A 22158-nucleotide genomic window follows, 5' to 3' on the forward strand; every position below is an offset into this window, starting at 1 on the left:
TCCCCCCTAGTGTATTCTGAGGATGGGACTCCCCCCTAGTGTATTCTGAGGATGGGACTCCCCCCTAGTGTATTCTGAGGATGGGACTCCCCCCTAGTGTATTCTGAGGATGGGACTCCCCCCTAGTGTATTCTGAGGATGGGACTCCCCCCTAGTGTATTCTGAGGATGGGACTCCCCCCTAGTGTATTCTGAGGATGGGACTCCCCCCTAGTGTATTCTGAGGATGGGACTCCCCCCTAGTGTATTCTGAGGATGGGACTCCCCCCTAGTGTATTCTGAGGATGGGACTCCCCCCTAGTGTATTCTGAGGATGGGACTCCCCCCTAGTGTATTCTGAGGATGGGACTCCCCCCTAGTGTATTCTGAGGATGGGACTCCCCCCTAGTGTATTCTGAGGATGGGACTCCCCCCTAGTGTATTCTGAGGATGGGACTCCCCCCTAGTGTATTCTGAGGATGGGACTCCCCCCTAGTGTATTCTGAGGATGGGACTCACCCTAGTGTATTCTGAGGATGGGACTCCCCCCTAGTGTATTCTGAGGATGGGACTCCCCCCTAGTGTATTCTGAGGATGGGACTCCCCCCTAGTGTATTCTGAGGATGGGACTCCCCCCTAGTGTATTCTGAGGATGGGACTCCCCCCTAGTGTATTCTGAGGATGGGACTCCCCCCTAGTGTATTCTGAGGATGGGACTCCCCCCTAGTGTATTCTGAGGATGGGACTCCCCCCTAGTGTATTCTGAGGATGGGACTCCCCCCTAGTGTATTCTGAGGATGGGACTCCCCCCTAGTGTATTCTGAGGATGGGACTCCCCCCTAGTGTATTCTGAGGATGGGACTCCCCCCTAGTGTATTCTGAGGATGGGACTCCCCCCTAGTGTATTCTGAGGATGGGACTCCCCCCTAGTGTATTCTGAGGATGGGACTCCCCCCTAGTGTATTCTGAGGATGGGACTCCCCCCTAGTGTATTCTGAGGATGGGACTCCCCCCTAGTGTATTCTGAGGATGGGACTCCCCCCTAGTGTATTCTGAGGATGGGACTCCCCCCTAGTGTATTCTGAGGATGGGACTCCCCCCTAGTGTATTCTGAGGATGGGACTCCCCCCTAGTGTATTCTGAGGATGGGACTCCCCCCTAGTGTATTCTGAGGATGGGACTCCCCCCTAGTGTATTCTGAGGATGGGACTCCCCCCTAGTGTATTCTGAGGATGGGACCCCTCCCCCTAGTGTATTTCTGAGGATGGGACCCCCCCCCCTAGTGTATTCTGAGGATGGGACCCCCCCCCTAGTGTATTCTGAGGATGGGACCCCCCGCCTAGTGTATTCTGAGGATGGGACCCCCCCCCCTAGTGTATTCTGAGGATGGGAACCCCCCCCCCCTAGTGTATTCTGAGGATGGGACCCCCCCCTAGTGTATTCTGAGGATGGGACCCCCCCCTAGTGTATTCTGAGGATGGGACCCCCCCCTAGTGTATTCTGAGGATGGGACCCCCCCTAGTGTATTCTGAGGATGGGACCCCCCAGTGGATTCTGAGGATGAGGCTCTGCAGAGCTCCATTTTTAATGGAGTGGAGGTGCTCATGCTCGGCCTTCGTTCCTTTCATTGTGTATAGGACTGCTCAGTACAGCGCTGGACGAGGATAAATGCTATTTTAGGAATAACTCCTTAAAGGGGTTATAAAACTGAATCCTGCCAGCTTGCAGTGCACACTGTCAGGATTCACAGATATTGCCGGTGAGAGCGGGTGGTCACTCGACAGCAAATATACAAGTTACTTACATGTTTCACATGCCGACACCACGTGCCTGGATTTATGTAAATTTTATGTTTGTGGCTACATGACTGCCTGTGCTCTGGCAAAACGGGTGAATCCTGACAGTGTGCGCATCGTGGACCAACGACTTTTATCAGCACACTGGACAATCCCTTTAACACCGGCGCATTTTGCACATGTTTTGTACCGTTAATGCAAAATTGGATTACAGTCTATGATAAAACATGTGGGAAAACGGCAGCCAAGTGTTTGATTTTAGTATAAAAATCGCACAAGATCTGACGAGCGGCCGTTATTGTGCCCCGTGGTCCTTTCTCCTTACACATAACTTGCATGTTTTATTCTGGGTGTCGGGTGAATTTTCGCTTGCCGTTCTCACTCGCTATTTTTTTAATCTGTTTTTTTTTTTGCAGCTCAGTCTCTTCTTGTTCTACCGAATGTTCATCCCCCTCCTGCAATCCGTCACTGCGAGAATAATCGGTGAGCGTCCTCTGGGACATAATAACGTTGCAGTTCTGATAGAAAGTCTTCATGATGATTCTGATTATAGCCGATCTCTGCCCTCGCTTCTGATGCAGGGAACTGACCGAGGGCCCCGAGATGAGGGGCCGCACTGATCGCCTCTCTTTTCAGGTGACCCTTCCCTCCATGGAGATGTGTGGTCCTGGCTGGAGTTTATCCTCATGTCTGTGTTCAGCGCGCTCTGGGTCCTTCCTCTGTTTGTACTCAGCAAGGTGGTAAATGCCATCTGGTTCCAGGTGAGAAGTTCTTCAATCAGAAGATTTACACCAGCATTGGAACTGCAGCACCAAGAAGATAAAGTGGTGGAATGATGGAAATCGCCGGATGGAGACGTCATTTACAAATGCTGAAAAAAAACAGAACAAAATGTTTAGAACATCTGGAGTCTGAGCCTCGTGCAGAAATCCCGGCACCTCCGGCCTCAGCTGCTGTCACTGGGGTTATTAATGGTCGTCTGAGGAAGGTTCTGCTGCTGAATGTACAAATCATCAGGATCCGCTGCCAGCAGCTCTCTGCTGCTGAATGTACAAATCATCAGGATCCACTGCCAGCAGCTCCTGTGTAATCACCGACCAATGACGTCCCCGATGTACGTGATGGAGACAAGTCCAGAGACCCTCCAGCCACAGGACAGCGCTTTTGGACTTGTCTCCATCGGGCACATCGGGGACGTCATTGGTCGGTGATTACACAGGAGCTGCCGGCAGTGGATCCTGATTATTTGTACAATCAGCGGCAGAACCTTCCTCATACGACCATTAATAACCCCAGTGACAGCAGCCGAGGCCAGAGGTGCCGGGATTTCTGCACGAGGCTCAGACTCCAGACTGAAGTGATTGTGTTTTGTCATCTTGAGCAGGTCAGTGACATCTCCATGCTGTGATCTCCACCCCTTGATCTTGGTGCTGTCATGTCATTTCTGAGGGTAGAAGGTGCTGGTTCTGGCCCATATTACAGCATAGGTTTTCGCTGCCTTCTCTCTCTGCAGAATATGGGAGGACAGATCGCGTATTGCAGTGTTACTCATACTGGTCATAAACCATTTTCTTTTAGGCCGGCGTCACACTAGGCGTATGAAAATTCGGTCAGTTTTTTAGAGCCGTAATACGCAGAAATGTTCCCAAAATAGTGATCCTTATGTCATCCGTAGGCAGGGTGTGGCAGCGTATTTTGCACATGTCATCCTCCGTATGTAATCCGTATGGCATCCGTACAGCGAGATTTTCTCACCGGCTTGAGATATATATATATATATATATATATATATCTATAATTTATTTTATTTAATACAGCGCTAGATAGCGGAAAAGCCGGTAATTAAATTGCTGTCTCCTTCCCAAACCCCCGACATGATATGAGACATGGTTTACATACAGTGAACCATCTCATATCCCTTCTTTTTTTTTTTGCATATTCCTCACTACTAATGTTGGTAGTGTGTGTGTGTGTGTGTGTGTGCGCAAAACTTTTCTGAATATTTTTCCACGCTCAAGTTCATATGAGTTTATGCCAGCAGGGGGCGCATCACCGCAAGTCTAGGTAGCTACGTTCCCCTGCTTCCATTCATTCCCCAATGTTTACAGCCAGGAGCACAGCTGCATTAGCAGAGCTCCTGCTTGTAAATTAATTTAACCCCTTCAGATGGATTTACATCGTGGGACTTGACTGTAACGACGGAAGGTATGGGATATTGTTGTTTTTTAATTTTAACTTTGTTTCAGGTGACAAGGGTCTTCAGTTGGATTGAGAGTATAATAAAATATTACAACGCCCTGTGTCTTTATGAAAAAAGTATTTTAATGAAATAATGTGTGTGTGTTTTATTAACCATTTACTACTATTGGATTAATAATGGATAGGTGTCTTAATTGACACCTCTCCATTATTAACCAGGCTTAATGTCACCTTACAATAGCAGGGTGACATTAACCCTTCATTACCCCATATCCCACCACTACACGGGAGTGGGAAGAGAGTGGATAAGTGCCAGAATAGGCGCGTCTTCCAGATGTGCCTTTTCTGGGGTGGCTTGAGGCAGATGTTTTTAGCCAGGGGGGGTGCTATAACCATGGTCCCTCTCTAGGCTATTAATATCTGCCCTCAGTCACTGGCTTTCCCACTCTAGCGGAGAAAATTGCGCTGGAGCCCACGCCAGTATTTTCTGTGATTAAACCCTTTATTTAAACAGCTAGAGCCCCCAAATTTAACACACATACACTTCTAACATTAGTAAAGAGGAATATTTAATAAAAGAAGGGATATGAGATGGTTTACTGTATGTAAACCATGTCTCATATCCTGTCGGGTTTGTGAAGGAGATGGGAAAAGCCGGCAATTGCATTACCGGCTTTTCTGCTATCTAGCGCTGTATTATATATATATATATATATATATATATATATATATATATATATATATATATATATATCTCTCTACCTATACTATGTGTAGACATCTATTCTATTATAACCTGTCAGTGTGATTTTACTGTACACCGCACTGAATTACCGGCTTTTCTATAGAACATATTCCTCGCAAGTCACACTGCTGGTCCGTGTGTAATCCGTATTTTTCTCGCCCCCATAGACTTTCATTGGAGTATTTTTTGCGCAATACGCTGACAAACGCAGCATGCTGCGATTTTCTACGGCCGTACAAGACTGTATAATACGGATCCATAAGATACGGCAGATAGGAGCTGGGCCATAGAGAATCATTGTACCGTGTGCAATGCGTATTTCCAGTTCACCATCCTGACAGCACCATTGGAGGACATCCTTCTTACCCTCAGTGGGACAGGAACAACAAGCGGTTAAAAGGATCCTCCCCACTCCACCCACCAGTGTTTTTCCTGTCCCACTGTGGATAGGAACGGCAAGCTTTTCCTCCGACGGTGCTGTGCAGATGGTGGGGATTGGGGGGCCCAGCCTTTCCCTTCCCTGCCACAAGATATCTGCGGCTGATACCTGCTATGGGGGGTCCCTCAGCCTCCCCAGTGTAGCGCTGCTCCTGGGGTCGGGTCCATCTCCTCCGCTCAGGGGGCTCTCGGTCCGGGCACTTCTGCCGGGGGGTGAGTGCGGCGGCCGCTTCCAGCAGCGGCCGGTTCCAGCGTGCGGCCGCAGTGTTCCCCATCAGCTTCCAGGTGGCTTCCGGGTCCAGCGGCCGCGTCACTTCCGGTCGCGGCAGCATGGAGAATGGCGCCGGCAGCAGCGCCGGCCTCAAGGCAAAACAGCACGGTAAACCGCAGCAATGGTAAGGAGGGCAGGATCAACCACGTAAAACTTATATAAACGCCTTATGGGGGTCTTTATCCGCCGGCCATCCTGACAAAGGAGTACACGGCTATATGGTAATTTGTCCTCACTATGGAGGAAACTGCCAGACCTGAGGGGACTGACCAGCTTCAGGGGCACGTGAGTAGGCTATACTAAGCCATATCACAATGCTCACCCCTCCCCCTACGTCCCTATCTACAAGGTGTACTATGTATTTCTATCTATCCTAGGCAGAGCCTCCTATCCCCACATCCGAAAGGAAGAAATCAGGGAAAAATAAATGCCCAATATGTGCTGCTAAATTTCTGGAAAATTGGCGGAAGCCACTATGCAAGTCGTGCACATCTAAAACAGGGATTTTTGTGTTACTCACCGTAAAATCCTTTTCTCCGAGTCGTTCATTGGGGGACACAGGACTGTGGGTGTATGCTACTGCCACCAGGAGGCTGACACTAAGTAGACACACAAAAAGTTAGCTCCTCCTCCGTAGTATACACCCTGCCACTGGCCCTGACAGCTCCAGTTTGGTGTACAAGCAGTAGGAGAAAGAGAAAACAACAGCATTAGTGCAATGTCAACATGTCTAGAATAACTTTACTGACAGAACAACCCCATTGATAACCAAAAAATTAACAGGGCGGGAGCGGTGTCCCCCAATGAACGACTCAGAGAAAAGGATTTTACGGTGAGTAACACAAAAATCCCTGTTTCTCCATCGTCTCATTGGGGGACACAGGACTGTGGGATGTCCCAAAGCAGTCCCAGGGTGGGAAGAAGACTTACTGGAATATACCACTTAGGCACTTACCGCCTATAGGTGTGATACCGCAGCCTGAAGAATCCGCCTTCCCAAACTTGCATCAGCAGAGGCCTGAGTGTGGATATTGTAATGTTTGGAAAAGGTATGCAGACTGGACCAAGTTGTCGCTTTGCAAACCTGTTCTGCTGATGCTTGGTGCCGAAGTGCCCAGGAAGCCCCTACCGCTCGAGTGGAATGTGCCCTGATCCCAGCCGGGATAGCTACGCCCTTGATGCGGTAGGCCTCCTGAATGGTGGCTCGTATCCATCTGGCTAAGGTCGATTTAGAGGCTGCGAGTCCCTTCCTATGACCCACGGGAAGAATGAACAGTACATCCGTCTGTCGAAAAGAAGCTGTCCGAGAAACATACCTTCCCAGAGCTCTCACCAGATCCAGGGTATGGAGAGCCTTTTCCACACGGTGCGTTGGTGCGGGACAAAAAGAAGGTAAGACAATGTCCTCATTGATGTGGAACGAGGACACTACCTTTGGCAAAAAAGAAGGTGCTGGTCTTAGCACCACCTTATCCTGATGAAATTGTAAAAACGGGGACTGGCAGGACAAGGCTGCCAATTCCGACACTCGTCTAATGGAGGTTATAGCTATTAAGAACAGAACCTTCCAAGAAAGGTACGTTAAAGAGACGTCTTGGAGAGGCTCGAATGGAGCTTCCTGTAGAGCACTCAAGACCAAATTAAGGTCTCAAGCTTCTAGTGGAGCTCTGTACGGAGGAACCATGTGAGAGACTCCCTGAAAAAACGTCTTCACTTGCAAATTGATCGCGATCCTTCGCTGAAAAAGAACCGATAGGGCTGATATTTGCCTTCTAAGGGTACTTGGTGCGAGACCTGAGTCCAAACCAGCTTGGAGAAAGGCTAAAATATTAGGAATGGAGAACCGTAGAGGAGGAAGACCCTGCTTCCTGCACCATACGAGAAAAACCTTCCAGGTGTGATGGTAAATGTACGACGAAACGGTCTTTCGAGCATTAATCATAGTGGAAGCTACCTTTTGAGAAAAACCGGCCTGGGTCAGAATCCAAGATTCAGTGGCCAGACCGTCAAACGTAGGGCCTCTAAGTTCTGGTGGAATATCGGCCTCTAAGTTCTGGTGGAATATCGGCCCCTGCGACAGAAGGTCTGACTGCATTGGAAGTTGCCAAGGAACCCCGGCAAGCAGCTGCACCAGGTCTGCGTACCATGACCGCCGAGGCCAATATGGAGTGACTAGTATTGCTGGAACTCCCTCTGTCTTGATCTTCCTGATTACCTTCGGGAGCAGCGCCAGAGGAGGAAACAGATATGGAAGATGAAATTGGTTCCAAGATAGTACTAGTGCATCTACGGCAATTGCTCTTGGATCTCGATACCTTGCGACGAACCTGGGTACTTTGGCATTCAACCCGGATGCCATCAGATCCACGTCCGGGGTCCCCCAGCGTTGGCATATTTGCCAAAAAACATCGGGGTGAAGAGACCACTCCCTGGACGCAAGACCCTGTCGACTCAGAAAATCCGCAGCCCAGTTCTCCTTGCCCGGAATGTGAACTGCCGAGATCACTGACTGGTTGTCTTCGGCCCAGCGGAGAACTTGTTTTATCTCTTGCATGGCTGACCTGCTGCGGGTGCCCCCCTGATGATTTATGTAAGCCATAGCCGTGGCATTGTCCGATTGGATCCGGACGGGACGACCCGCCAGAAAGTGGTGAAAATGCTGCAGTGCTAGCCAAATCGCCCTTATTTCCAACAAATTGATCGGAAGGGATGACTCCCTTGGGGACCAGCGTCCCTGTGCTGTGTGTTGGTGAAACACTGCTCCCCAACCGAGAAGACTGGCGTCTGTAGTGACTACCAGCCAATGATCTGGAGGAAAGACCTTCCCCTGCTGCAGAGAGGCACTCTTTATCCACCATGTTAAGGATTATCTGACCCGGGGTGATAGACGACACATGAGATTGAGAGAAAACGGACTCCTGTCCCAGGCTGTCAAGACTGCATGTTGGAGTGGGCGGAGATGAAGTTGTGCAAATGGCACTGCTTCTATAGTAGCCACCATCCTTCCTAAAACCTTCATGCAAAACCGGATTGTGTGTGGACCTGGCTGCCGAAGAATTCTCACTTCTTGCCGGAGGCAGAGTACCTTGTCCTGGGGAAGGACCGTGAGACCCCGAGCGGTGTCGAAAACCATCCCTAAAAAATAAATTTTTCGAGAAGGTACTAGAGATGACTTTTTCAAATTGACCAGCCACCCTAGGCGGAATAGGGTGTCCAGAGTGATACTGACGTTCTCTTGGCATGCCCGAAAGGTTGACCCCTTGACCAAGAGGTCGTCTAAATATGGCAGAATGACTATGCCCCGAGAGTGCAGGATGGACACAACTGTTGCCATTACCTTTGTGAACACCCTGGGAGCTGTGGCGAGCCCAAAAGGCAACGCCGTGAACTGGAAGTGTAGTTCGCCTATGGCAAACCGTAAAAATCTTTGATGTGGAGGAAATATGGGGACGTGCTGATAGGCATCTTGAATGTCTATGGAAGCTAGGAATTCTCCCTTTTCCATAGCCGCAATGACAGAGCGGAGAGACTCCATTCGAAAGTGACGAATGCTGACAAACTTGTTTAAACACTTTAGGTCCAGAATGGGTCTTACAGCCCCATCCTTCTTGGGAATTATAAACAGATTGGAATAGAACCCTTGAAACCTTTCTTCCTTTGGAACGGGAACAATGACCCCGTTGAACTGAAGAGATTTGACTGCCTTGAACAAATCTCGTAAGCGGGACCTTGAACTGAGAAGACTGGACGGAAAAAAACGGCCTGGTGGAAGAGTGACAAACTCTATTTTGTACCCTGAAACCACCAGTTCTCTTACCCATCTGTCGTGAATGACAGATAACCAGGACTGATGGAACAGAAGTAGGCGACCGCCTACTCTGTTGGAAGCGACCTGAGGCTGCCTCCAGTCATTTGGCCGAAAACCGAGGATACCTAGATACCCTTGATCTTGTCGGTTGAGATCGCATTCTTGCCAATGGATTAGCCCTATATGAAACCTGGTGTTCTCTGTCTTGGTTAGACCGACTTGGAGGGACTGAGCTTGGCGCCGTAGTCCACCGGGTGCTACGAAAGGATTTAAACCTTGCTTGAAATTGGTGACAAAATGGTTGTTTAACCCTTTGTTGTGGAAGAAAATTGCTCTTCCCTCCTGTAGTATCAGATATAAGCTGATCCAACTTTGCGCCAAATAGCCGACCACTCTGATAAGGAAGAGATGTAAGAGATTTCTTTGAGGTAGAATCCGCCCGCCAAGTCCTCAGCCATAGGACCCTTCTGATAGCAATAGCATTTGCCGCTGCCAATGCTGCACAATTTGCCGCATCCAGGGCTGTGTTAATCAGGTAGCTTCCAGCTAAAGATATCTGATTAGACATCTCTGTCACTTCTATAGGTAACTCACCATCCTGAAGAGCCTTAGTTACGGACTCTGACCAAGATATCATGGCTTTGCAACCCAGGTCGACGCAAAAGACGGTGCGAGGGCTGAGCCAGAGGCCTCAAACACAGACCGAGCTAAGCTCTCTATGAGCCGATCAGTCGGATCCTTAATACCCGTCAGGTAGGGACAGCAGCGTGTTAGAGGCCAACCGGGATACGGGAGGATCCACTGCAGGGGAATCTGCCCATTTTTTATGAAGCTCTGGCATGAAAGGATACCTAGCACTTAGAGCCTTATGGCCTAAAAAACGTTTATCCGGTCGCTCCATGTGTCGTTGGACTAAATCCTCAAACTCAGGATGAGTAGAAAACACCTTATGCGGTTGCTTGAATTTCTTAAAAGACACCTTATGACCCGAAGTCGAGGTGGCTACATCCTCTACTCCCAAAGTCTGGTTAACGACCTCAATGAGACTATCAACTGATTCCTGATAACCAGGAGCCTCTAAATCAAGAGACCCTTCTCAGCCATAGTCCGAACCGTATTCACTCATTTCCCCCGAAGAGGGAGAACGAGAGACGGAACTCAAAGATGATGATGCACCCGACGGACCGGGAGATGCTGTGTGGGTTCGTTTCCCCTGCATCTGCCGAGTGGGAGCGTGGCCTCTGCAGACCGGAGGATCTCGAGAACTGGAGGACTTTTCCAATACAGGCGGATGAACGTCTCTGACCCCAACAGGGGCTTGAAGGGACTCAACCGCTTTTGTTAGTGACGCCATAGATTGCGTTAAGGATATGACCCATTCAGGGGGCGATACCGCAGTCTCAGGTACAGATGCACCGGACAGGGTCGCAGGGGGGGGCTCCTGAGAGCGTTCGGAATCGCAAGCCTCACAGAAACGGTTACTCTGCGCATGCGGAAAGTCAGACCGACAGGCACTACATGAGGTATACAGAACTGTATGAGTCTTAGTCCTTCTAGACATGCTGACTCTGCTGCTGTTATGATCTGTACCTTACAAAAGCTACTAGATCCAAAGTAGTGCCGCTGTCAGGCTGAGGGGAGTAGCACTTACCCCAGTCCTGTGTCCCCGTATCCCACACTGAACCAGGTTCTCTCTTCCCTCCTGTCCTTATGTAGATTACAGGGCGGATATGCCCGGAGAAAGAGAAAAAAGGGAGGAGGAGTTACCGGTGCACGGCTCTGACTCCGACCTCCGCGACTAGGCCGAAGCAGGGGACTTGATTTTCTCCCATTCCCTGGGCTCCCAGGAAAGCTGGGTGCGCGCACGCGCGACCGGAAGTAAGCGCGGCCGAAGGGGGCGGGACTTCCGCCCGTGTCCTTGCTGGGAACTACAGGCCCCATGATGCAACGGACCGGAGCTGAAACCGGAAGTTGCCGATAGAGGCGGAACTACCGCCCACTCTGTACAGCGCATGGGAATCAGGAAAGACACCGTGCTGAGCCTGCAGAACGTGATGCAACAGGAGCCCCCGCAGCCTCCTGATAAAGCATAAGGTAAGAGAGGCGCACAACTTGATTATTCCCTATGTACACGTGCAGACACCCTAGCTCCATACACCCTTCAAAAAGGTGAGGAGAGAGGGACCGTCTGCCTCCTTTAAACACCGCCGACAGTGCATGGGTGATAAAAAGTGGAGGCTGCACGGACAGAATATACATGCCTGTACAACCTAGGGTTCCAATACCTCAGGGTGGTCAGGTTTTAGTCCGGCAAAAGATCCCACGTTGCGGGAGAGGATACGTGGAGGCGACACTCCACTTGCTCGCCCGTTGTTGGTTTGGGGAGACCGGACCCTTTCAAAAGGATCCGTCGCCCCTGTTTGATGATCCTAGAAGATATATATATCTGGGGAAACCCAGAGATGTGCCTCCTACGGACACTAAGCATAAACTGGAGCTGTCAGGGCCAGTAGCAAGGTGTATACTACGGAGGAGGAGCTAACTTTTTTGTGTCTACTTAGTGTCAGCCTCCTGGCGGCAGTAGCATACACCCCACAGTCCTGTGTCCCCCAATGAGACGATGGAGAAATTGTGGGTGATGAACAGACTGCATTGTTAACCAGTATGCGAACAATGATTCGTCAGGAGGTTCAGGCATTCATCTCAAGCTTGAATCTTCCCCAGACAAGCCAGTCAGAACCGCAGACATCACGGAAAAGGCCAAGAGAGTCTAGTCCCTCTTCCGAAGGAGAGGTTTCGGAGGATTCAGACCAGGAGGAAAGAGATGGATCATTGGGCAGAGGGAAGAGATATCTCTTCTCGGCGGCAGATACAGATGAGCTTCTTTATGCAGTTCGTAACACCATGACAGGACACGCCAGAGGAGACCTCGATCCAGGATGAAATGTTTGGCGGACTACATGCCCAGGTCACAAAGGTTTTTCCAGTCAACAACCACATCCGTTCCATGATTCTGGAAGAATGGCAGGAAGCGGAGAAGAGACTAGTAGTGCACAGAGATTTCAGACTTCGTTTGCCTTATAATCCAGAGGACATTAAAGTGTGGGATGAAGTTCCCAAGATTGATGTTCCGTTGGCAAAAGTGGCGAAGAAGACCTCAATTCCATTTGAGGACTCCTCCACTTTAAAGGATCCTATGGATCACAAAGCTGATGGACTGCTCAGGAGAACTTGGGAGTCATCCGCAGCGATAATACGGGCCAATATAGCTGCAACATTGGTAGCCCGGTCAATGCATCTATGGATAGATGATTTGGAGGAACATCTCAAAGCTAAAACTTCCAGAGATGTTATTGTCAAATCCCTACCGTTACTTAAGCTTGCAACAGGCTTTATGGCAGACGCTTCTGCAGAATCTGTACGCTTCGCTGCCAGAAGCGAGTCCTTATCCAACGTGGCCAGAAGAGCCATCTGGCTAAAGACCTGGTCAGGGGATATCCAATCAAAAAATAAATTGTGCGGAATCCCATTCTCAGGGAATAAAGTATTTGGGCCTATTCTAGATGACATCCTAGAAAAGGCCTCAGATAAAAAGAAGGGGTTCCTTGAGGAAAATACAAAAAAGTACCAGCCCTTTCGTAGATCCCGACCTAGTCAGAAGACAGACTACAGGGGGAAAGGGAAGACTGGGAGGTGGTCTTATCCCAAGGGTGGAAAGGGTAGAGACTCCATCTTCCCAAGTGCAGCCAAATAAATGACATCAAGGTGGGTGGTCGGTTACAAAAATTTCTAGGGGGTTGGCAGAAAGTATCCCAAAATCCTTGGATTCTGCAGGTAATTGCTCAGGGGTACAAGATAGAGTTCTCCAGCAGTCCCCCAGAAAGATTTGTTGTAACCTGACCCTGTCCGCTCTCAGACTCCTCTATGTGCACAAACATCCAGGAGTTGATAGAGTTAGACGCAATAGTCCCAGTACCCATCTCAGAAAGAGGCAAGGGCCATTACTCCCATTTATTTTCAATAAAAAAAACGTCGGGGGACTCCCGAACGATCACAAATTTAAAACCCCTAAACAGGTGGGTCCGGTACAAAAGATTCAGGATGGAATCTATAAAGTCCACAACGCCTCTCATAGACAAGGACATGGTGATGTGCACCTTAGATCTAAGCAATGCATACTACCATGTCCCAATACACACGGCCTACCAAAAATTTCTGAGATTTGCCCTAATGAACAAGGGAATATTGTATCCCTTCCAGTTCAAATGTCTCCCCTTTGGCTTGCTTCGGCGCCCAGGATATTCACCAAACTAATGTCAGAAGTTGTGGCCTATTTAAGAAACCAGAATGTGACCATAGTGCCATATCTGGACAACTTTCTGATAATGGCGAGATCAGAGAAACTTCTCAGAATAGACTGCAGCTTCACACTTTCCATCCTACAGGATCTGGGGTGGATTGTGAATTGGAAGAAATCTTGCCTGGTCCCAGATTCCAGAATGAAATTTTTGGGGGTCATATTAGACTCCAATGTCAGAACATCTTTTTTACCAGAAGACAGACAGGAGGCCTTGATCAGGCACATACACCAATTCAGGAGAAGTACCCCCTCCATAAGAGAGGCAATGAGGATTCTGAGCTTTATGACGGCATGCATACCCTGTGTGAAATGGAGCCAATTCCACTCGTGGGGATTACAGAGAGAGATTTTGAAATCTTGGAACAGGAAACAGAGTTCCTAGACAAGAAGATGATTGTGTCTCCATCAGTAAAGAGATCCCTAACTTGGTGGACCACACCGAAAAACCTAAAAGAGGGAGTTCCGTGGATCCTCGATCCCTGTGTTACCGTTACCACAGACGCCAGTCAATTCGGATGGGGCGGTAATATAGAAAGGACATACTACCAGGGAGAATGGACTCCCCAGATTGCCGCAAGGTCGTCAAACTTCAGGGAGCTATATATGCCATCTGGAAGGTGTTACACCAGGCCCAGTCACAGGTCAGGGGCAGACACGTAAGGATACTGTCCGACAATGTCACAGCAGTGGCATTTCTAAGACACCAAGGAGGTCCGAAACATCCACCACTGCAACACCTAGCAGACCAGATCTTCAGATGGGCGGAGAAATCTGTCAAATCCATCTCGGCAGTTCACCTGGAAGGCGCCAAGAATCAACTAGCAGACTTCTTGAGCAGAACGTCTGTACATCCCGGAGAATGGGAACTGAACCCAGAAGTATTCAGCAGTAGGTGCCAGAAATGGGGAACACCTCAGGTGGATCTTTTTGCCACCAGCTCAAATACAAAGACCAGAGCATTTTTCTCTCTCAATCCTCTAGACGGAGCCACTGCAGAAGACGCCTTGTCTCAGTATTGGGGAGAAGGTCTCCTGTACGCATTCCCGCCTCTTCCTCTGATACCGAAGACACTCAGAAAGATACGAGACGAGAGAGCAACCATAATCCTGGTGGTTCCTTTTTGGCCAAAAAGGAGCTGGTTCTCTCTACTATCCAGAATGTCAACAGAGAGACCAATCTTGTTACCGAACAGGCAGGACCTTCTACTACAGGGGCCGGTATTCCACAAAGAACCCAGACTCTCTTCACCTGTCTGCTTGGATCCTGAACGGCGAACCCTAAGATCCAGAGGCCTGTCAGAAGAAGTCATTGCTACACTCCAGGCAAGCAGAAAGCCGGTGACTTCAGCAATTTATAACAAAATCTGGAAGCGGTATTGTTCCTTTCTGGGAGAGGTTTCTGTGGATACTTCAAAACCTGACATTCCCAGAATTCTTGACTTCCTGCAACTCGGTTTTGAGAAGGGCCTCCGGCCTAGTACTTTAAAAGTACAAATTTCAGTGCTTAGTGTCTTTTTTGATACGTCGCTAGCCTCCCATCCTTGGATAGCAAGATTTTCCAGGGCCACGCAAAGAATGAGACCACTTGTGAGAAAATCAACTCCTCCTTGGGACCTAAACCTGGTCCTTAATACCCTTTGTAAAACCCCGTTCTTGTTATCAGAAGATATGGGCATAGCCAATCTCTCCTTTAAAACTGCCTTTCTGATTGCCATCACGTCGGCTAAAGGCTGAGTCACACATAACGATATCGTTGCAACGTCATGCTTTTGGTGACGTAAGCAACGATCCCGCTAACGATCTCGTTATGTGTGACAGCGACCAACGATCAGGCCCCTGCTGGGAGATCGTTGGTCGATGGGAATGATCAGGACCTTTTTTTGACCCGCTGTCATTGCTGGATCGTCGTGTGTGACGCCGATCCAGCGATGTGTTCACTTGTAACCAGGGTAAATATCGGGTTACTAATTGCAGGGCCGCGCTTAGTAACCCGATATTTACCCTGGTTACCATTGTAAAAGTTAGAAAAAAAAACAGTACATACTCACTCACATTCTGATGTCTGTCACGTCCCCCGGCGTCCACAGGGTTCACTGTGTCAGCGCCGGCCGTAAAGCAGAGCACAGCGGTAAATATCGGGTTACTAAGCGCAGCCCTGCACTTAGTAACCCGATGTTTACCCGGGTGCTGCAGGGGGACTTCGGCATCGTTAAAGACAGTTTCAACAATGCCGAAGTCGTTCCCCTGATCGTTGGTCGCTGGAGAGAGCTGTCTGTGTGACAGCTCCCCAGCGACCACACAACGACTTACCAACGATCACGGCCAGGTCGTATCACTGTTCGTGATCGTTGGTAAGTCGTTTAGTGTAACGGTACCTTAAGAGATTGGGGGAGATGCAGGCTCTTTCCACTCAGGACCCATATCTTCAGATCTTTGACGACAGTATAGTTTTGAGACTTAACCCAGCCTTCCTTCCCAAAGTAGTGTCTTCAACAAATATAAATCAGGAGATAATCCTTCCCTCATTCTGCCAACACCCTAGAAACACAAAGGAAGGGGTCTACCATAACCTTGACGTTAGGGAGACTGTTCTAAAATACCTGGGGGCAACAGAAGGGTGGAGACGAGACACTAACTTGTTCATACAGTATGGGGGTCCAAATAGAGGTTGTAAGGCAGCAAAATCAACCATTGCTAGGTGGATCAAAACCATGATAAACCTAGCATATACAGACCAAGGGAAAGATCCCCCGGATATTCTTAGAGCCCATTCAACCCGAGCTATCTCTACATCATGGGCGGAGAAGGGGGGAGCCTCAGCTGAGCAAATTTGTAGGGCGGCGACTTGGACCAGTCTTTCTACCTTTGCTAGACACTATAAATTAATGTCTCATCAGATCAGTTAGCTTTTGGTAGAAAGTATTACATGCAGTAGTCCCACCCTAGTTTAACATCCTTTGGTATTCCTCCAATGGTGCTGTCAGGATGGTGAACTGGAAAACGGTAATTAGTCTTACCGGTAATTGTATTTCCAGGAATCCATCCTGACAGCACTACTAGTTCCCTCCCACTGCAAGTTTATACTATTGACTAATGTGATGTAACATTGGTATATGACTGTTAATAAACTCTCTTTTTTGCATCCATCCAGATGTGGTACTTAGAAAATCACTGGTGGGTGGAGTGGGGAGGGTCTTTTTAACCGCTTGTTGTTCCTGTCCCACTGGGGGTAAGAAGGACGTCCTCCAATGGTGCTGTCAGGATGGATTCCTGGAAATACAATTACCGGTAAGACTAATTACCGTTTTTCTGCGCCTTTCATACGTCCGTAATACCCGCTAGTGTGACGCCGGCCTTAAATGGAAAAAAATATGCATTTTCATTATCTAAAAAATTGTGTCTCAAATACTGGAATACATGTGACTCACGGAAGAGCTGCTCAGATGCAGGGGCGACTAGATGAACAGCTGCTCTTATCCTCCCCCTAAATGTGACAATAAGGGGGCACCTGTATTCTCTAGTGGTGAGGAGGGGGCTAACATGAGGAACATTTCCAGTATTATCCCTTTAAGAGGAGGACCATTTATAATGTGACATCAAGGCCCTCGGGCCGTTACGTACTTGGTCCATGAGCAGATATGTGGACACCTTCCTGCATTCAGACTTTGGTCATAATGAATGTTCTGTTTTCTTTCCAGGACATTGCAGATTTGGCTTTTGAGATGTCCGGGAGAAAAGCACAGCCCTTCCCCAGCGTTAGTAAGATCATCGCTGACATGTTGTTCAACCTCCTGCTGCAGGCGCTGTTCCTCATCCAGGTAACGTCCTCCCTACAGACGAGCGCCGGCCGAGGACATCAGGAGGGTAAGTGCGTGGATGTCAGTGCTGAGCCTCATCTCCTGTCTGACTACAGGGCATGTTTGTCAGCCTCTTCCCCATAGAAGTGATCGGACAGCTCATCAGTCTGCTGCACATGTCGCTGCTCTACTCGCTCTACTGCTTCGAATACCGATGGTTCAACAAAGGTAACGAGATGTCTACGAACCGGCCGGCAAATGTTGGCATCGCCCTCCGAGCCGGCGCTATGGCACACCCGCTTGTCTGCCCGGGTCGCCTCTTTCCCTCTTTTTTTTTTGTCACTTTCTCGTTTCATTGCTTATTGTCTCTGTCTTCTTTTCCTCTTTTGTTTTCTTTCTCTTCCAGGGATTGAGATGCATCAGCGTCTGTCGAACATTGAGCGTAACTGGCCCTATTACTTTGGCTTTGGTTTACCCCTCGCCTCGCTCACCGCCATGCAGTCATCCTACATCATCAGGTAGAGGAGGACACTGGCTGGATATAATGCCGGGATCGGGGACACTGGCTGGATATAATGCCGGGATCGGGCTGCGTTCACATGTTCAGGATTTGCTGCAGACGTGCAGTCATTTACAGAGATTGTGAAACTGTATTCACACGTTAAGGATCAACCCCGAGAATGAGGATATATGGCGGATTTTATACAATTCTTGTGCAAATTTTCACAGCAGATTTCACCATATTCATTGCTTTGTAACAGAATCTGGGGAAAGCTGCATTGGAAATCGTCCATTGGTGTATTGTAATGTCCTTGACTGAGTGCATTATTAGTATTTAGTGATTTATTTTTTTTTTAAGTTTTTTTTGGCGCTGGCAGATTGATTACTGATTTCTCCAGGATGCTGATTTTTTTTTTTTAATTCTCTGTTTTCCGCAGTGGCTGCCTGTTCTCCATTCTCTTCCCTCTTTTTATCATCAGTGCAAATGAAGCAAAGACCCCCGGCAAGGCGTAGTAAGTATCAGCCGCCCCCTAGAGAACTAATCACTGTTGCCGCCTTGTACATTTTGGCATATGAATGTATGATAGATGCGGGTCTGTCTCCGGACCAGGACCTGGTGACCTGCTGATACCAGTGGAAAAGTTGGATGTCTCTGAGAGCGCCACACCTACAGTGGCAGGTAAAAGTTTGTGCACCCCTGGTCAAGAGTACTGTTGTTGTGACAAGATAAACAAGTTGAAGATAAAATGATCTCTAAAAGGCCTAAAGTTAAAGATTACACATTTCCTTTGAATTTTAGGCAAAAATTTATATATTGTGTTTTTTTCTCACTTTAAAAAGTACAAAAAGTAATATTGGTCCAATTCAAAAGTTTGTGCACCCTTGGAGATTTGTGTGCGCAGATAACTTTGACCAAGGTTTCAGACCTTAATTATCCTGTTAACGTTATGGCTTGTTCACCATGTTTGTTAGGAAAGGCCAGGTGATGAAAATTTCCCAGCTTTATAAAAACCCAACCTCCTCTAACCTTGTGCTAAAAACAGCCATGGGTTCTTCCAAGCAACTGCCATGCACTCTGAAAATGGTGGAGGCCCACAAAGTAGGAGAAGGTTATAAGAAGATAGCAATGCGTTTTCAAGTCGCCCTTTCTTGAGGACAAAAAGAGAAATGATCCAGCTGGAGGTGGAGGCAGTTCAAACTTTGTGAGACTTTATTAGACAACTAAACCGATAAATAGTTCTGATCATGAGTAAGACTTCATAGTTGAAACGCGTTGATCCTCCTCACTGGTGTGCCAGGTGTTTGCTATGTAAAGATTTTTCATTTTGAAGAACTATTTATCGGTTTAGTTGTCTAATAAAGTCTCACAAAGTTTGAACTGCCTCCACCTCCAGCTGGATCATTTCTCTTTTTGTCTTCATTTGCTGTGGGCGCTCACCCTGAACCGTGCTGGGCGTTGGCAGGTCTGGGGGATTTCGTCCAAGACCGGTAAGCTGACTATATTCCTTTTTTCTTTTGTTATGCCCTTTCTTGAGCTCCAAATGTAATTAAAAAAATGGCAGTTACCAGGAACAGTGGAGGTTAAGATAAGGTCTGGAAGACCAAGCAAAATTTCAGTGAAAGCTACTAGTAGGATTGCTAGAGAGGCAAATCAGAACCCTGCTTGACTGCAAAAGATCTTCACAAAGATTTAGCAGACTGGAGTTGTGGTACATTGTTCTACTGTTCAGAGACACCTGCACAAATATGGCCTTCATGGAAGAGTCATCAGAAGAAAACCTCTCCTGCGTCCTCACCATAAAGTTCAGCGTCACAAGTATGCAAAAGAACATCTAAACAGGCCTGATGTATTTTGTAAACAAGTCCTGTGGGCCGATGAGGTTAAAATAGAAATCTGTGGGCGCAATGATCATAGGTATGTGTGGAGGAAAAAAGGGCACAGAGTTTCAGGAAACGAACATCTCACCAACCATTATTAAGCATGGTGGTGGATCAATCATGCTTTGGGGTTGTGCTACAGCCAATGGCACGGGGAACATTTCACGGGTTTAAGGAAGAATGGATTCAATGACATTTCTACGAATTCTTGATGCAAACATAACACCATCTGTAAAAAAGCTGAAGATGAAAAGAGGAAGGGGATGGCTTCTACATATGGATAATGATCCTAAACACACATCAAAATTCACAATAGATGACCTCAAAAGGTGCAAGCTGAAGGATTTACAATGGTCCTCGCAGTCCCCTAATCTGAACATCATTGAAAATCTGTGGCTAGACATCAAAATAGCAGAGGATGGAAGACGCCCCAGGAATCTCACAGAACTGGAGGAATTCTCCAAGGAAGAATGGATGAAATCCCTCAAACAACAACTGAAAGACTCTCTTTTCTGGCTACAAAAAGCTTTTACAAGCTGTGATACTTGCAAAAGAGGGTGCTACTAGATACTCAACATGCAGGATGCCAAAACTTTTTCATTGGCCCATTTTTGTTTTAGTAATTTTTAAAATCTAAAAGATGAAAATGTATTTTAGGCAAAAAAAATCTAAATCTAAAAGAAATGTCATCTGTAACTTTAGCCCTTTTTTGAGACCATTTCAACTTGCTTGTGTTCACAAAAACAGTAATTTTTGCCAGGGGCGCCCAGACTTTTACATGTCACTGTATGAGTGCCTCTCTCTGAGACATCCACAAGTCACCGAGTTCTGTTGCACAGCCACCTCTCAACTGAGAGCAGCACAGGATGGAGCCCGGTCCGGACACAGACGCCGTGAGCCCAGCATCTGTCATTCTAGCAAAGTGGTTTAATGTCAAATGTAATTTGCTTCTAATTTTCTCCAAAACTTGGATTTGCCTCAATGACAATTTTTGGTTCTTCAAATTTAGCAAACTGGTTGCCTCAAACGCCGTCCGTGTCTGGTTCTCTTCGCTGCTCCCTCCAGCTTCTCCTCTCCCGCCATCGTCACCGCCCATGATGTCCTCTCCTGCCATCGTCACCGCCCATGATGTCCTCTCCCGCCATCGTCACCGCCCATGATGTCCTCTCCCGCCATCGTCACTCTGCTCCGGGCTCAGTCAGTGCTTCAGGCAATGTACTAGCGCCGGAAGCCATGAGGAAGGGTGAAGGTGGTGGAGGAGGGCATCGGTGAAACACGGTGGAGGAGCGGCCAGGGGCCTGCGGCGGTGGGACAGGTGAACGGTGAGATTAGTTCTTGTTTTTTTCATACCTTCACCCTACAGATGATCTTTTGCATTGGGGCTTGGAAGGACCATAATTCCCGTCAAACAAATTAGATGAATATTGAGTTGTCTCACTTTGTCGGCTTCTCACTATCTGTCGTACGTGTCTGGCAGCGCAGTGCGTAGACGGCGGGGGGTGATGCTGTGCGCCGACGGTCTGATGTTCCTTGTACTTCTGTCTTGCAGTCACTTCCAGCTGCGCCTCTTCTCGCTGGTCGTCTTCCTCAGTAACCGCCTCTTCCATAAGACAGTGTACCTGCAGTCCAGCCTGAGTGCCGCGACCAGTCCTCACCCCTCTCCTGCCAAACACAAGGCCACATTGGGACATTGATGTGAGAAGCGTCCATCCCCGGCGACCGCCATGTTTTTAACTCTTTCTGACTGGCACAAGTGTCCGGGCTCCTCTGCACAAGGTGCCACTTTCTTACTTTATGATTTTTCGTTTCCCCTCAATCCTGAGACTTTTGCACGTTTGTAAAACTTCTGCGCTCGTCAACGAGTGCAGCCCTGATCTGGATCATCCACTTTATACGGTTTGTAAGAAAATCTGCGAGATGTAACCTGACGGCAAAGAAGCAATATGGCCCCCGACAGCGGTCCGAGCCAGCCGGTTCCCCCCACATGACAGTGTTACACGGTTCCCAAAATCCAGATGAACGACCTGCAGAATGGAACAGATTGTGACTCACAATGACGTTCAGTCGGCTGCGCCGGCCCAGGCCGGATTAATGGAGAAAAACCCCCAAAAGTGAATATTACTTGTTAAATTGTTATTTTTGTGTTTTATTTTGGTTTTGGGTATCCAGTAATGACTAAGCACTCGCGCTTCATCACTCAGGGATGGAAGGGGTTAATTACTGTTTTTAATATCTTGATGTTAATTATTTGTGTCTAATTGAGCTACGGACAAAAGAACAAAAAAAAATATTGTCTGAATTTGACCATTTTGTGATTTATAAAAAGAAAAAAAAAAAGCAAATTAACAATTTCTATGTGACTGAGGTGTCGTGTGGTGGATCCGATCT

The 22158-nt window shown here is 48.1% G+C and overlaps 1 protein-coding gene across 1 annotated transcript in view; it reads left to right on the forward strand.

The window, feature by feature from the left end:
• EI24 (EI24 autophagy associated transmembrane protein) overlaps positions 1-22074 on the forward strand; it is a 31836-nt gene extending 9762 nt beyond the window's left edge. The window contains exons 5-11 of the mRNA XM_077249598.1: positions 2191-2257; positions 2411-2535; positions 17293-17412; positions 17508-17619; positions 17798-17909; positions 18330-18404; positions 21320-22074. Of these exons, the coding sequence (XP_077105713.1) occupies positions 2191-2257; positions 2411-2535; positions 17293-17412; positions 17508-17619; positions 17798-17909; positions 18330-18404; positions 21320-21464 (756 nt within the window). The 3' untranslated portion in view covers positions 21465-22074. The remainder of the gene's footprint in view (positions 1-2190; positions 2258-2410; positions 2536-17292; positions 17413-17507; positions 17620-17797; positions 17910-18329; positions 18405-21319) is intronic.
• Positions 22075-22158: the final 84 nt, after the last annotated feature.

This window comes from Ranitomeya variabilis, chromosome 4, assembly GCF_051348905.1.
Source record: "Ranitomeya variabilis isolate aRanVar5 chromosome 4, aRanVar5.hap1, whole genome shotgun sequence".
Taxonomy (NCBI): domain Eukaryota; kingdom Metazoa; phylum Chordata; class Amphibia; order Anura; family Dendrobatidae; genus Ranitomeya; species Ranitomeya variabilis.